At 39.4% G+C, this 16,171-nt stretch overlaps 1 protein-coding gene across 1 annotated transcript in view; it reads right to left on the bottom strand.

Moving 5' to 3' along the window:
• Window positions 1-16,171, bottom strand: part of Pdk1 (Phosphoinositide-dependent kinase 1) — a 595,617-nt gene that overhangs the window by 332,070 nt on the left and 247,376 nt on the right. Inside the window, exon 6 of the mRNA XM_090377106.1 lies at window positions 11,029-11,126. Coding sequence (XP_090233232.1) covers window positions 11,029-11,126 — 98 coding nt within the window. The remainder of the gene's footprint in view (window positions 1-11,028; window positions 11,127-16,171) is intronic.

Consider the following 16,171-nt stretch of genomic DNA (forward strand, 5'->3'; position numbering starts at 1 on the left):
ATAATATCAAAGTTATTCCCTGCATCCAGTTCTTTTGTGACTGCATCATAGTATCCAATCAAGTTGGTCAGGCAAGACTTCCCCTTAACAAAACCATGCTGTGTCTGAGCTATAACTGAAGTCTTGTCTAAATGATCCTGCAGTGCTTCTTTAACCAGTGCCTCCATTAATTTTCCTGGAACAGAAGTTAAGCTCACAGGTCTATAATTACTTGTGTCAGCCTTTGATCCTCCTTTGTGAATTGGGGTCACATTTGCACATTTCCAGTCTATGGGTACCTCCCCTGAGTCCAAGGAAGCTCTCATAATTATGGCTAAGGGTTTGCTTACTTCCTTTGCTGCCTCCTTTAATATAACTGGATAGATCCCACCCACCCCGGGTGCCTTTCTTGTGTGTATCTTCAACAGTTTCTCCTCCACTTTACTCCCAGTTATTTCAAGATTCTGTAGCTTACTGCTAGAGTTGAATACACCTCTGGCATTCCCCTTGCTGAATAACTCCTCATGTGTGAATGTCGATGCAAAATATTCATTTAGTTTGTTAGCTACCTGAGCAGGATCATCAACACTTGACCCATCAATATCAAGTGGACCAATCAGATTCATCCCCTTCCTTCTAGAGTTTACATAAGTAAAGAACTCTTTGCTGTTTTTCTTTGCATCCCTTGCCAAGGATTTCTCGTAATCTGCCTTCGCCTGCCTAACCTCCTTTGTAACTTGGTTGCATATCAACTTGTATCTATCATAGGCTTCTGTGTCATGTGTTAATTTGTATGTATCCCATGCATTTTTCTTCTCTGCCATATGCCTCATTAGTTCATCTGACATCCATTTTGGGCTAAACCTTGAACAATATTTCTTAATTGGTATGTAAAGCCTAGTAGCTTCCAAGATAAGTTCTTTGAATGCTTCCCATTTTGAATTTGCTGTTGGTAACATCATCAGTTGGTCCCACTGTATAGAATTTAAATACTGTCTCAGCCCATTGTAGTCGCCTTTACGGAAGCAATAACCCTTCCCTTTACCCCTAATGGTAGTTACCTCTTTGAGTAAATTCCACTTCAGCACACTGTGATCACTGCCACCTAGTGGTTCATTTATCTGCAGATTCTTAATGCATGAAGAATCACTGCTGATAATCAAATCAAGAGTATTACTCCCTCTAGTTGCCTCCCGAACATGCTGATGTAGAAAACAATCATCCAATAAATCCACAAAAGCCCTGCTAGTGTGTGAGTAACCAGCCCCCAAATTCCAGTCAACATCTGGGAAATTAAAATCTCCCATTATAAGACACTCTGATTTACTGGCCCACTCTATTTCCCTGTACAGTTCATTATTATACTCATCAGAGTCATTAGGCCTATAGCACACTCCTACTCTCAATTTTGATCTCCCAATGTTTATGTCACACCAAACTGACTCCACACTGCACTGACCAGCGATGTCGACTGGCTTCACTTCCTTGGTTTTTATGTGTTTCTTAACTAATAGCATAACCCCTCCCCCTTCCTATCCTGTCAATCCTTTCTGTAGACGTTGTACTCCCCAAATTGCAGTTCTGCATCCCTTATATCTGTGTGACACCACGTCTCTGATATCCCAACAATATCTGCCTTCGATGTTTTGAGCAATACCTCAAATTCATCAAATTTATTTACTAAACTCCTAGCATTGGTGTACACGCAAGTATACCTGCACCTGTTTCTATTCTTAGCTACCCTAACACAACCCATGTGTTTACTTGTACCGCAATGGCTCCCAGCAGTCTCTGAAATACCATGCATCTTGTTTTCCAGGCTTCTGCTCATTCTAATAGAAGAGGTGCAAGAATCTCTTTCACCTCTGCCAGTGGCTACTGTCTATCTATTGGTCTTTGTCTCCCCCCAAGCTAGCAGTTTTGATGGATGTCAGAAGGAGTTTGACAAATCTTGATGCCAGTTCCTAAAAAGGGTGACAGATCGTTCCCATCCAATTATTGTCCCATTGAAATTACTTCTACTCTTTCTAAAGGAATGGCGAAATCAATTAGCCGCCAACTCTTAAACTACCTAGAAACCTTACGTCTGATATGGATTCCGTCAATGTTGATCCACTGCTGATATTCTGGCTTATATTACCCATTTATGGACAAATTCAATGGAAAAGTTCAGTGAAACACATGCAGTTTCTCTTGACATCTCAAAGGCTTTCGATCGTGTTTGGCATAAAGGTCTTCTAAACAAGCTTCCATCTCATGGTTCGCCAACTGTTTTTTATAATTAGTTATCCAGTTTTCTCTCTGATCGCTCACTGAGGATGATAGTAGATGACTCTCTGTCTTCTAACTTCTCCACTAATGCTGGTGTCCCCCAAGGTTCAGTTCTTTCCCCCACTCTTTTCCTCTTGTATATTAATAACCTTCTTCCATTGAGTTGAAATCCTATTCATAGTTTTGCCAATGATAGCACATTGCATTGCACAATCAACTTCAACTTCTTGAATATCCGCTACCAATTCCTTAAATGCCGATCTCCTGGTAATTCTCTAGTGGGCCAAAGATAACTTAGTCAATTTCAATCCTTCTAAAACTCAGTCTAGTCTTATATCTCACAAAAAAGGTTCTTCTGCTCCTATGCTTATCTTTGGTGACACTCCAATTTCTAGGCAAAATGATATATCTCTTTTGGGGATTACCCTGACTTCTAATCTCTCTCTCTTGGCACAAGCACATTACAAATATTGCTTCCTCTGCATCTAAAAAACTTGATTTTCTCTTTTGCTCTCGCCGTTACTTTTCTTCCAAACTGTTTACTCTGCACAAATCGCAAATCCAACCTACCATGGAATATTGTTTCCACATCTGGGGGCGATGCCCCCCAAAACCTCTCTCAGGCTTCTAGATTCCATTTAGAAGAAGGAATTTAGGTTAATTAATGACTCCTCTCTAACAGAGTCTCTCCACACACTGTCTCATAGATGTAACATGTCTGCTGCATGGCTTTTCTACAGATACTTCCATGGGCACTGTTCTTCTGAATTGGCTTCTATAATTCCCGCTCTCTCTTTCAAAACAGTTCGAACACTTGCCACCACCAGCCAACATCCATTTACAGTCCAACTTCAAACTCACAGAACCAACATTTCATCTTCCTCGTCTATTCATTCAACTTCTGTTTTCTAGAACAACTTTCCTTTATATGCATTTCTTGAAAATTACAGTCTACAGAAGTTCAAGTCTAATGTCACCAATTATCTTCTTTCGCCTTCTCAACCTCCAACCCAAGCACGGTACTATGTACTGTAGGTTGTAATACCTCTCGTGTTTGGGGTTTTCATAAAAAAAAAGGGGGAGTGCCAAATACACTTCTGCATAGAGGGTGCCAAAAAACTCTAGCACCGGCCCTGCTCCTCTTTTTTTTAAAAATGGCAGAGAGAGAGAGAGTTTAATTAGATGGTCAGCTATTAACTGCCCTCTTCTGAAGCCAAGATGTGTGCCAGAAAGGAGGTCATCAACTTTAAGTGACACATAAAGCAAGCAATGACCATTTTTTGAAGATCTTGCAAAAGCAAGCAGCTGGTCAGAACAATAAGATAATTGTTTAGTAATTTTGAGGTTGTCACAGACATTCTCTCAGATATACCAGACAAGCTGTACTTGCTACCTGGAAGTCTAAAACACTGATGCAACTGATATTCGGTTGACACTCAAGTCAAGTGGACCCAATTTTGGCGAAGACTGGACGGTCTCTGATAGCCAAATCCTCTGCTTGCACCTTCACAATGGTGGGACTGTTAGAAAACCTGGGTATAACCTCCATGCTCAAGCACATGGTGGGTGACCACCCAGGTGTGAACCAACGTAAGCAGGGGTCGAGGTGTGGCGCCCACACCACATGGAGGAATGCCGCCCCTCTGTGTTACCAGGCAGTACTAGGTGGTAGATGACTCTCATCAACCAGTGCAATACCACCACTTTGCTTATTGGAGCCTTGAAATGGTGGAATCCATGTTTAGTCTCTAGAGCTAAGTTCCGGTCAACCCTTCCCTATCTCTTCCATCATGCATTATGATTGATGACTTTTGAGGTTATGATGAACATCGTGGCGAGATCCAATATTCCTTACATTTCGAGGTGTTCGCAGGCCGGCCGCTAGTTAGTACACTGGACCGAACCGATTGGTAACTCTCTAGGAGGGTTCCAGATCAGCTAGTGTATAATCTTGCTACCTCTACTCTGCCAGATAGTGACTGAAGGGAGTCCGAGTAGTGTGTATGCGGGGAGCAATGTCAAGACCATGTTATGTCGAGGGTCTGTGTATATTCTTAGCATTCGTACACCATATCCAAAAATTTCATTACTTCATACAGCATGTCCCACCCACTTTTTCTTACTATTGAATACACCATGAATTGTCAAACTAATAGAGCAAGCTTATCTGTGAAAAGATCTAAACCTCCCAAGCACTTCCCAATTCATTTCACAAATATACGTGGTCTCAATTCTAATTTCAACGATGTCCATTTCCACTTGCAGTCTGCCAAACCCCATGACCTTTTTCTGACAGAATCTCAGTTATCAGTTGATTCAACTACTGCTCTTCTCTTGCCAAAATTATTCGCTGTGGGATTCCTTTCGCTTAAAGGGGTACTTGTGCACATGTCCATTCCGATATTCCCTGTCAGAGACTGGGCAATTTGGAATCTCCTCTCTTTGATCTTCTCTGGCTTAAAATCTCTCTCTACCTCATTGCGTCAAATTCATCTGTTCTTTCTACCGTTCTCCGAACACCACTAATCACTTGGAGCTCTTCGACTTCCTCTATTTGCAATTTGACGTTTTCCAGTCCAACTTTCCTAACAGTGACGTAATTTTCCTTGGTGATTTTAATGTTCACAACTCCAGCTGGTTTCCGTTTTCTAGTCACACCGACCCAGCTGGTCGAGATGCTGAGGCTTTTGCAATTACTAATGACCTTGCACAGATTGTTCATTTACATACAAGAATACCGGATAATCCCAATCATACAGCCAATACGCTTGATCTTTTTCTCACAAACAACCCTTCTAAGTACACAGTCGAAGTGAATGGTTCTTTAGGCACCTCAGTTACAACTTGGTGATTGTCTCTTCTCCAATGGAGCCTTTATTTCATGGCTATTCCCAACCTCATATTGTTTGGCAATACAAGAATGCAAAATGGGATGACCTGTGAAATTTCTTTTCTCTTTTCCTTGGTTGGATTACTGTTTCAAAACTTCTGATGTCAATTTTGCTCAGATCGTGTCAGTGAAATTATTTTTGCAGGAATGGAATCGTTTATCCCAAACTCCACTTGAAAATCTCGTCCTTTATCTAAACCTTGGTTTTCCAATAAATGTGCTAAGGCTGTTCAAGAGAAGAATGTCATATATCGTAATTGGCTTGTTTCTAATTCTTCAGTTTTTCTGCCTACACCAAAGTTCGCAACAATTGTAAAGCAGTTATTAATCAGCCCAAACTAGAGTTTGAACAGGTTAAGAGTAGAAAACTTGCTTCTTGCCCTAATGGTAGCCGAGCATTCTCGTCTCTTGCCAAAACTATTGGCCACAACTTTTTCCCATCTCTGTCCAAACCAGATGGTTCTGCTGTCACTTCAGCCAAGGATAAAGGTGACCTGCTAGCATCCCATTTTTCTTCCAACTCATATATTAATGATCTTGGTAAAACACCTCCCACCATTCCCAACACACTCCATTCAATCCCATTTTTCTTCCAACTCATATATTAATGATCTTGGTAAAACACCTCCCACCATTCCCAACACACTCCATTCAATGCCTCCTGTGGTCTTCCGTCAAAAGGATTTCAGAAGGATTTTGACAAATCTTGATGCTAAGAAAGCTCCAGTTCCTGATGGTATTTCTCCAGTTGTTCTCAAAACCTGTGCTCCTGAACTTACTCCTAATCGATGCCGCTTTTTTCATTTCACTTTCTTATTCCAAAGGTGTTTTTCCTTCTGCTTGGAAATTTGCTCATATCCAGCCAGTTCCTAAAAATGGTAACAAATCGCTCCCATCCAATTATCGTCCCATTGCAATTACTTCTACTCCTTCTAAAGTAATGGAGAAATCAATTCACCGCCATAAACTACCTAGAAACCTTCTGTCTGATCAAAGATCGCCGGTATGGATTCCATCAGTGTCGATCCACTGGTGATATTCTGGCTTATGTTACCCATTTATGGACTAATTCAATGGAAAGGTTTTTGATGAAACACAAGTAGTTGCTCTTGACATCTCAAAGGCTTTCGATCGTGTTTGACATAAAGGTCTTCTAAACAAGCTTCTATCTTATGGTTTGCCAACTGTTTTGAGTAATTGGTTATCCAGTTTTCTCTCTGATCGCTTGCTGAGGATGTTGGTAGATGGCTCTCTGTCTTCTAACTTCTCCACTAATGCTGGTGTCCCCCATGGTTCAGTTCTTTCCCCCACTCTTTTCCTCTTGTAAATTCATGAACTTCTTACATTGACTGGAAATCCTATCCATAGTTTTGCCGATGATAGCACATTGCATTCCACTTTCCATTTTGAGAAACCTTGTCCTGCTCAATCAGCTTCAACTTTTCGAAAATCTGCTACCAATTCCTTAAATGCCGATCTTCAGGTAATCCTTCAGTGGGGCAAAGACAACTTAGTTGATTTCAACTCTTCTATAACTCAGGCTTGTCTTATATCTCGCAAAAAGGATTCTTCTGCTCCTATGCTTATCTTTAGTGACACTCTGATTTCTAGGTAAAATGATATATCTCTTTTGGGGATTACCCTGACTTCTAATCTCTCTCTCTTGACACACGCACATTAAAATATTACTTCCTCGGCATCTAAAAAACTTGGTTTTCTCTTTCGCTCTCAGCATTACTTTTCTTCCAAACAGCTGCTCACTCTGTATAAATCACAAATCCACCCTACCATGGAATATTGTTCCCACATCTGTGGCAGTGCCCCCAAAACCTCTCTCAGGCTTCTTGATTCCATTCAGAAGAGGGCAGTTAGGTTAATTAATGATTGATCTCTAACAGAGTCTCTCCACTTGCTGTCTCATACACATTCTGTTTCTGCTGCATGCCTCTTCTACCGATACTTCCATGGGCACTGTTCTTCTGAATTGGCTTCTATAATTCCCGTTCTCTCTTTCAAAACAGTCCGAACACGTGCCGCCACCAGCCAACATCCATTTACGGTCCAACTTCAAACTCACAGAACCAACTTTTCATCTTCCTCGTTTATTCATTCAACTGCCGTTTTCTGGAACAACCTTCCTTCATACCTATTTCCTGTAAATTACAGTCTACAGAAGTTCAAGTCCAATGTCAACAAATATCTTCTTTCGTCTTCTCAACCTCCAACCCAAGCACAGTACTAAGTACTATAGGTTCTAATATCTCTCATGTTTGGGGTTTACAGGGGGGGGGGGGAATCGAATCCTTTCTTAGTTGGAGAAAAGCATTTTTCAGCCTTCTGAGCTGTGTGCTTATTACTACTTATTAGTATTAACTGAAAAATGCCTTCTGATATGGAATATTCAGCTCTATTTTGTGTTGTATTTGCTTTTCCTGTTTCTATCACTGGCATGCCCTTGAATATTCAGGGTTCTCACCTTGATAGTTGACACAAGTGGATTTGGTGGCTGTACATGTAATGCTTTTGTGATCTTTTGCACTTTATTGAGCACAGGTCAGCAATCCTGCATTTCATCTGGATATGTCCAATAAATGGATTTGAAACATTTCACTGGGTTTGGGATGTATGGCCTTACCCCGTGCACAAAAATTCTTTTTGCTGCTATCACATTCTGTTACTTTAGTTCAGAGCAGATTTCATCCTAAGGAACCTTGAAGTCCCACTCTGAAATAACATCTCTTGATGAATTTAATGTTCTATGTGGTGTCACAGTAACTGGTATTCCTCTAACTGATGTTGCTCAGTGTGGAGTACTGTATCAGGTTAGGTACCTACAGAAACCCACAGAAGAAGGGTTGGGTCCCAGGTAATTTATGGTTCAGTTTGCAGTTACAGTTTTTGAATATAAATAATTTATCACAGTAATTTCAAAAATTTAATGTATTGTCTATATATACTATGCTATGTATACATTTTCAGTACATTTTTTAAAGTTTTTGTGTATTGTATACAATAGAAAAATCAGTATTGTTCATGCAGTTATTATTTGCATTAATGTTGATATATAACAAAATTAAGACAAGAAAAATAATGTCAATTTTTTTTTTTTTTTTTTTTTTTGTTTGTTTGTTTGCAGGCTGCTGGTACAAACATTGGATTGGGTTCAGTTCCATTTACAGTGGATGTGGGTCATGTACTCTAACTTGGATTTCCTGTCATTTTTGGTTTCAATTAAAAGATTCTGAAAACAAAGACTCTTACCTAATTTTGGGGAACCTGCTAATGCCTTTAAATCCTTCTGTATGAAAAAAGGCAACATTTTCCTAACATGCTTCTCAGTTGAATGAATAATCAAGAATCTTGGAGTGAGACTTGGCGCTAATTCAGTTTGGGGGTCTTTTTGCTGAACTGGCATTTTATTCTTCTGTATGAAAAATGCCAACATTTTCCTAACATGTTTCTCAGTTGAATGAATAATCAAGAATCTTGGAGTGAGACTTGGCACTAATTCAGTTTGGGGTCTTTTTTGCTGAACTGACATTTTATGTTAATCCATTTTAATTTTCCGATAGGGACTGTGTTGGAGCTTCCAAAGGAATCACATTATCAGGATTCGTGAGGTTTTTTTTATATTTTGTTTTAGTGCCTGGGTTTCCTACTCACCACAGAGCTCAAATGGCACACCCACTCATCATGGAGCTCAAATGGCACACCCACTCATCATGGAGCTCAAATGGGACACCCACTATCTGGGAGGCAATAAATGCGTTCAAGAGTGAGATGGCAGGGCTGCCCACTATACCAACACCAGCCTGAAACCCTGTTTCTCACACCACAATCATGAGCATGGCATGAACATGGTTAACTCTTGCAGGTGAAACTACTAGTTAACTGATCCAGAACAAGCCATTCCAGGATAGCCTGCCTTGTCAAAGCAAAAGCCAAAGTGGTGTGTTTAAGCTGTCCCCCCCCCCTAACCACCAGGATCCCCTTTCTGAGTTTCCACAGGTCCCAGCATACAGCAAACATGGCAGATTCCTATAATTTTGGTGGTATCTAGACTGTGGGCACCGGATCTTTAAGGAATCATTTGTGATGGCTAAGTGCCATAAGCACATTAACCAAAACTCAATGCAGATATGGCCAAAATGCATAATATGCACAAATGTGTGGGCCTAGCATGCATGAACTCATATTCTTCTACTCTCCATCTTATAAACTCTTCTGAACCAACATGACATAAACAGAAAATTTATTTATCATTTATAGAACTGAATTCCAAAAAAAAAGTTATTGTCAGTACATGCAAAGCTCTAGGATTACAATATCTAGAATTTATAAAATGAAGAATCAACTTCTGGAAGTGGAGACAGGAGTAGGATTATAAGAGAATGCAGGGTTTTATATAGATGGCCTTAAGGTCAAATAGCACATGTGTTCTTGAGAAATTGTGGAATATTTTCAACCTAAGCTGAGAACAAATGATAAATGCTCGACCAATGCAAAAGAAAATGCAAAATTTGGAATGTGGCAATTATCTCTCTGACCATAAACTAACGTTAAATCAAAACTTGGAAAGAAAGACTGCACTAGTATTTAAGTCAATACAACTGAACTAGAGAATTGGAAGTGAGCTGATATTGTCTGAAGAATCACAATTTGCATTTCTGTACAGATAGTAGGGCTAGAGTGTGAAGGAAGCTGCATGATCCATCAGGTATCACCTTACTATGCAAGCTACAGGAGGTGGAATATCATGTGAGGAATACTAGTGTAGAAAATTACATATACCATGAAATTCACATGACAAATTAATGATACAATTATGGTAATACCCGACGAGTACCAAGATACCCAAATATTAAAAATATTAAAAAATTATAAAATATTAACATTAAAAATAAAATCATAAAATAAAAGAAACAAACTCACCCACAAATCTACCAAAGTATAAGTGTCAGTTTCATAATAAACAAAATTAAATTTCATTTATTATGGAATCATTTTTTGAGGGTGTCTTAAGCAGTTGTGCATCTGCAATTCTGAAAGTGAGTGTTGCTTTGTTCCTATGTTATTTTTATATTTTTATGTCATTTTGAATATTAGGATACCTTTATACTTCATAGCAGTGACAATTATAATCCTAATTGTAACGCTGAACTGCCATATTAGTTTTAGGGTATATTTACTGTTCCTTTTTCTACAATGGTCTTAGAGACATAACCATATTTGTATTTATAATAAAGCATAAGGTAAATATTTTCATAGCATGATGTTAGTTTGTTGGTTATTTGGTTTTTAGGAGCATTAGTAACTAAGGCCATATTGCTCCGGGATATGCAGTGGTCATTCCCTGACCTTTCTGCATCCTCCGTATTTGGTGGTGACGGGCTCGAACCCCGGTCTAATCAAGAAGCGTGTGCCATGCACTGCTGCTCCTTCCCACCTGGCTACGGAGTCGCCTTTTCATAGCATGAAGGAGACCAACTAATATGTCTGTAAAAGCAACAAAAGACTGCCACATATTTAAGACATAAGATCAGATCATATTACATGACATGACTATTCAGCATCACTAGATATATTTGTGAGCAACTTAAAGAATATGATGGAGAATTCATCACCACAGTTCTTCCATTACCCTCATCACTAAAGGCACTAGAGGAATTATTGGCATGGCAATAACTTAATATAACACTTGATAACTTTCAGCCACTGGTCATATCTATGTAGTATCAAATTCAAGTTGTAATTCAGGAATGTTTAATTCTTAAAATACGTTGGGGCTTGATATCTAATATTTTAAGCATGCAATGCACATTTATATTTTCATAAAATTAAACATATTTTCTAATTGTTGTTAGTATATGGCATACAAAGATTTTTACCTAGGGATTCTTCAATACCGTAAACCTTTGCTGATCCAAAATCAGTAATCTGAATGTGCATTTGTTCATTAAGAAGAATATTTTCAGGCTTTAGGTCCCTATTAAAACAAAGATAATTTAAAAATAAATTTAAAAAATTACATTCATAAAATTCATAACATTCATACATTCATAAAAATTACATTCATATTACTTCATAAAATGGGTGGATAATAGTAAGTATAATGAAAATTCTGATAAGAGTTAAACAAACGAATAGCAAGCTTTAAAATACAAAAACTAAAAGGCTAAATTACAAGCTGTGTGAAAATCAAATTTTTTGAAATAACAAGAAAGAACATAAAACGGAATATAACCAACAAAATACTGCATCAAATTGGAGAAGTCTGTAAATATACAAACAAACAAACAAAACATTTTAAGCTAATCCAGCTTGAATAAAAGCCCTTGGAGCGTACATGAATGAAAATAAGTATGGTCAACTGTACCACAGAGAGGAATAGTAATGACCATTAAATGACCATTACCATACAGGATGAAATTTCATGTGAAATTTCATGAAAAGGAAGTGATTGTCCCTCTGTATAAGGCAATGGTCAGGCCACGCCTTGAGTACTGCATACAGGTCTGGAGGCCTCATTTTAGGAAGGATGTAGATTTGCTTGAGCGTGTACAGAGAAGGGCAACAAGATTGGTGAGGGGAATGAAGGGATCCTCTTACCAAGAGAGGCTTAAGTTCTGCAAATTGCAGTGGCTGGATACTAGGCACCTGCACAGTGATCGGATTGAGGTGTATAAGGCGTTGAATGGGTTGAGCATGCTGAATTCTGATGGGATCCTTCCACTTGTTCAGATTACAAACCTAAGAGGGCATAAATTCAAATTAAGAAAAGACAGATGTAAAAGAGATGTGCGGAAATTTGTCTTTAGCCAGAGGGTGGTTAATTGCTGGAATAAACTTCCACCTGTCGTGGAAGTTGATAGGTTAAATAAATTTAAGGTGGAATTGGACAGGCATTTGGAGGGAATGGTGTGATTTTTTTTTTTTTTTTTTTGGCTGATGCTGCATATGCTTATACACTTGCTTCTTGCATCACATGCTACTACTACTACCACCATACACTACTGACTTACCATACAGGATGAAATTTCATATTCTTACATAAATATGATATGGTAAAATTCATAGCAGTTAAAAGAGCAATGTTTTTTTCTGGAATAATGGAATTTCTTCTTGAAAAACATACCATTCTCATTGAAAGAAGAATCTTTTGTCACTGTCTTTAGAAAATTGCTTAGTCCCAACAAGAACAGTAAAGGATGCAATACCCCATCATATGTAATGTCAACTTCCGATTAGGGCTTACTGCATGTTATTTTATGAAGTAAGTAGGAGTGTAATATATCCCTCTTTGTTCCAGATGCGGCTCTAATCAATTTCATTGGTACACACAATTTTTGCTAACTGAAAACTATGATCACAGTTTTATTCCTTTCCTGATAGGATTACCAACTACCACAGTCATAGAGACTCTTCACTGACAGCTCCATGATTAGGTTAAAAGGAATTCTCCTACACATTCAGAACATGTTACCCTCAATTCAGGATGGAATACGTAATTCCATACTGAAAGAAAATTTATGAAGTCTAAAATGAATGAAGTTTTATTTTGAAAATTTATGAAGTCTGCCAGGGGCAAAGGTTGTGAGGTTGTAGAGCGAATATCATCTTTTAAGGGCACAACAGGTGATACAGTTGTACACGTTGGCACTAATAATATTAAGAGTAGGAGACCGGCAGAATTACGTAACAAGTACAGGTCACTGTTGAACAAAAGCCGAGAATTAGGGTTGAATTTGAAAGTGTCTGCAATTCTGCCCAGACACGATAGGAGGGAGTATATGATGAGAGCCTTGTCGATCAATTCGGCCCTGGAAAGATTGTGCAAGGCTCAAGGGGTAGAATTTTTTTCAGCCTGGACTGTACTTGTTAACAGGAGAGATTGCTTCTACAGGGATGGGATACACTTAAATAGAAAGAGTGCAAGAATATTTGCTGATGCTATCGAGGCAGTGTTAGGTGGGTCGGAAAACTGCTAGCTTGGGGGGAGACAAAGACCAATAGATTGACAGTAGCCACTGGCAGAGGTGAAAGAGATTCTTGCACTGCTTCTATTAGAATGAGAAGAAGCCTGAAAAACAAGATGCATGGTATTTCACAGACTGCTGGGAGCCATTGCGGTACAAGTAAACACACGGGTTGTGTTAGGGTAGCTAAGAATAGAAACAGGTACAGTTTTACTTGCGTGTACACCAATGCTAGGAGTTTAGTAAATAAATTTGATGAATTTGAGGTATTGCTCAAAACATCGAAGGCAGATATTGTTGGTATATCAGAGACATGGTGTCACACAGATATAAGGGATGCAGAACTGCAATTTGGGGAGTACAACGTCTACAGAAAGGATAGACAGGATAGGAAGGGGGGAGGGGTTATGCTATTAGTTAAGAAACACATAAAAACCAAGGAAGTGAAGCCAGTCAACATCGCTGGACAGTGCAGTGTTGAGTCAGTTTGGTGTGACATAAGCATTGGGAGATCAAAATTGAGAGTAGGAATGTGCTATAGGCCTAATGACTCTGATGAGTATAATAAGGAACTATACAGGGAAATAGAGTGGGCCAGTAAATCAGAGAGTCTTATAATGGGAGATTTTAATTTCCCAGATATTGACTGGAATTTGGGGGCTGGTTACTCACACACTAGCAGGGCTTTTGTGGATTTATTGGATGATTGTTTTCTACATCAGCATGTTCGGGAGGCAACTAGAGGGAGTAATACTCTTGATTTGATTACCAGCAGTGATTCTTCATGCATTAAGAATCTGCAGATAAATGAACCACTAGGTGGCAGTGATCACAGTGTGCTGAAGTGGGATTTACTCAAAGAGGTAACTACCATTACGGGTAAAGGGAAGGGTTATTGCTTCCGTAAAGGCGACTACGATGGACTGAGACAGTATTTAAATTCTATACAGTGGGACCAACTGATGATGTTACCAACAGCAAATTCAAAATGGGAAGCATTCAAAGAACTTATCTTGGAAGCTACTAGGCTTTACATACCAACTAAGAAATATTGTTCAAGGTTTAGCCCAAAATGGATGTCAGATGAACTAATGAGGCATATGGCAGAGAAGAAAAATGCATGGGATACTTACAAATTAACACATGACACAGACGCCTATGACAGATACAAGTTGATATGCAACCAAGTTACAAAGGAGATTAGGCAGGCGAAGGCAGATTACGAGAAATCCTTGGCAAGGAATGCAAAGAAAAACAGCAAAATGTTCTTTTCTTATGTAAACTCTAGAAAGAAGGGGATGAATCAGATTGGTCCACTTGATATTGATGGGTCAACTGTTGATGATCCTGCTTAGGTAGCTAACAAACTAAATGAATATTTTGCATCGACATTCACACATGAGGAGTTATTCAGCAAGGGGAATGCCAGAGGTGTATTCAACTCTAGCAGTAAGCTACAGAATCTTGAAATAACTGGGAGTAAAGTGGAGGAGAAACTATTGAAGATAAACACAAGAAAGGCACCCGGGGTGGATGGGATCTATCCAGTTATATTAAAGGAGGCAGCAAAGGAAGTAAGCAAACCCTTAGCCATAATTATGAGAGCTTCCTTGGACTCAGGGGAGGTACCCATAGACTGGAAATGTGCAAATGTGACCCCAATTCACAAAGGAGGATCAAAGGCTGACACAAGTAATTATAGACCTGTGAGCTTAACTTCTGTTCCAGGAAAATTAATGGAGGCACTGGTTAAAGAAGCACTGCAGGATCATTTAGACAAGACTTCAGTTATAGCTCGGACACAGCATGGTTTTGTTAAGGGGAAGTCTTGCCTGACCAACTTGATTGGATACTATGATGCAGTCACAAAAGAACTGGATGCAGGGAATAACTTTGATATTATATACTTGGATCTTAGAAAGGCTTTTGATACTGTTGCACATGGAAGACTGCTACACAAATTGGAGCAGTGTGACATTGGAGGCAAATTGCTGCTATGGATAAAGGGGTGGTTGAGGGGGAGAAGACAGAGTGGTAATCAATGGACACTGCTCATCGTGGACTAATGTTATTAGTGGAGTCCCTCAGGGCTCAGTGTTGGGTCCATTATTGTTTTCTGTATTTATAAATGATATTGATGATGGTATATCAAGCTTAATGTCCAAGTTTGCAGACGATACAAAGGTTGGCAGGGTTGTCAAGGACACTACTGACACTATGCTGCTGCAACAGGATCTGGAAAGGTTGAGCAGATGGGCTGAGAGGTGGCAAATGAAGTTTAACATTGACAAATGTAAAGTACTACACATGGGAAACAGCAACCCCAGAGCAACGTATCAACTCTGTGGTACTACACTGACAGTGGTAGAGAATGAAAGGGACTTGGGGGTGGTTGTGCAGGCAGATATGAAGTTCTCTGAGCAGTGCAGACGGGCTGCAAGAGTAGCTCATGGAGTATTGTCAATGATATACAGGAATTTTTCCAGCAGGGATAAGGAGATGATTATTCCATTGTATAAGGCAATGGTCAGGCCACACCTAGAGTACTGTATACAGGTCTGGAGGCCTCATTTCAAGAAGGATGTAGAGCTGCTGGAACGAGTACAGAGAAGGGCAACAAGATTAGTGAATGGAACAAAGGGGTGCTCTTATGAAGAAAGGCTTAAGTTTTGCAAATTACAGTGTCTGGAGACTAGGCACCAGCAAGGTGATCTGATAGAGGTGTATAAAGCCTTGAATGGTTTAAGCATGCTCAATGCTGATGACATTCTTCCTCTAGCTCAGAAAAATCACCTGAGAGGGCATAAATTCAAATTGAGGAAAGACAGATGTAGGACAGACGTGCGGAAATTTGCCTTTAGCCAGAGGGTGGTTGGTTGGTGGAACAGACTTCCATCCCTTGTGGTGGAGGTTGATAGCCTAAATAAGTTTAAGGCTCAGCTGGACAGGTATTTTGAACGAACAGAGGGGTGAAGTGGAAGTGGGTTTTTTTTTTTTTTTTGGCTGATGCTGCATAAGCTTGCTTTCTTGAATCAAATGCCTCTACTAATGCTAA

This window comes from Mastigoproctus giganteus, chromosome 7 (assembly GCF_048544385.1).
Source record: "Mastigoproctus giganteus isolate SK-2022 chromosome 7, ASM4854438v1, whole genome shotgun sequence".
In the NCBI taxonomy this organism is placed as follows: Eukaryota; Metazoa; Arthropoda; class Arachnida; order Uropygi; family Thelyphonidae; genus Mastigoproctus; species Mastigoproctus giganteus.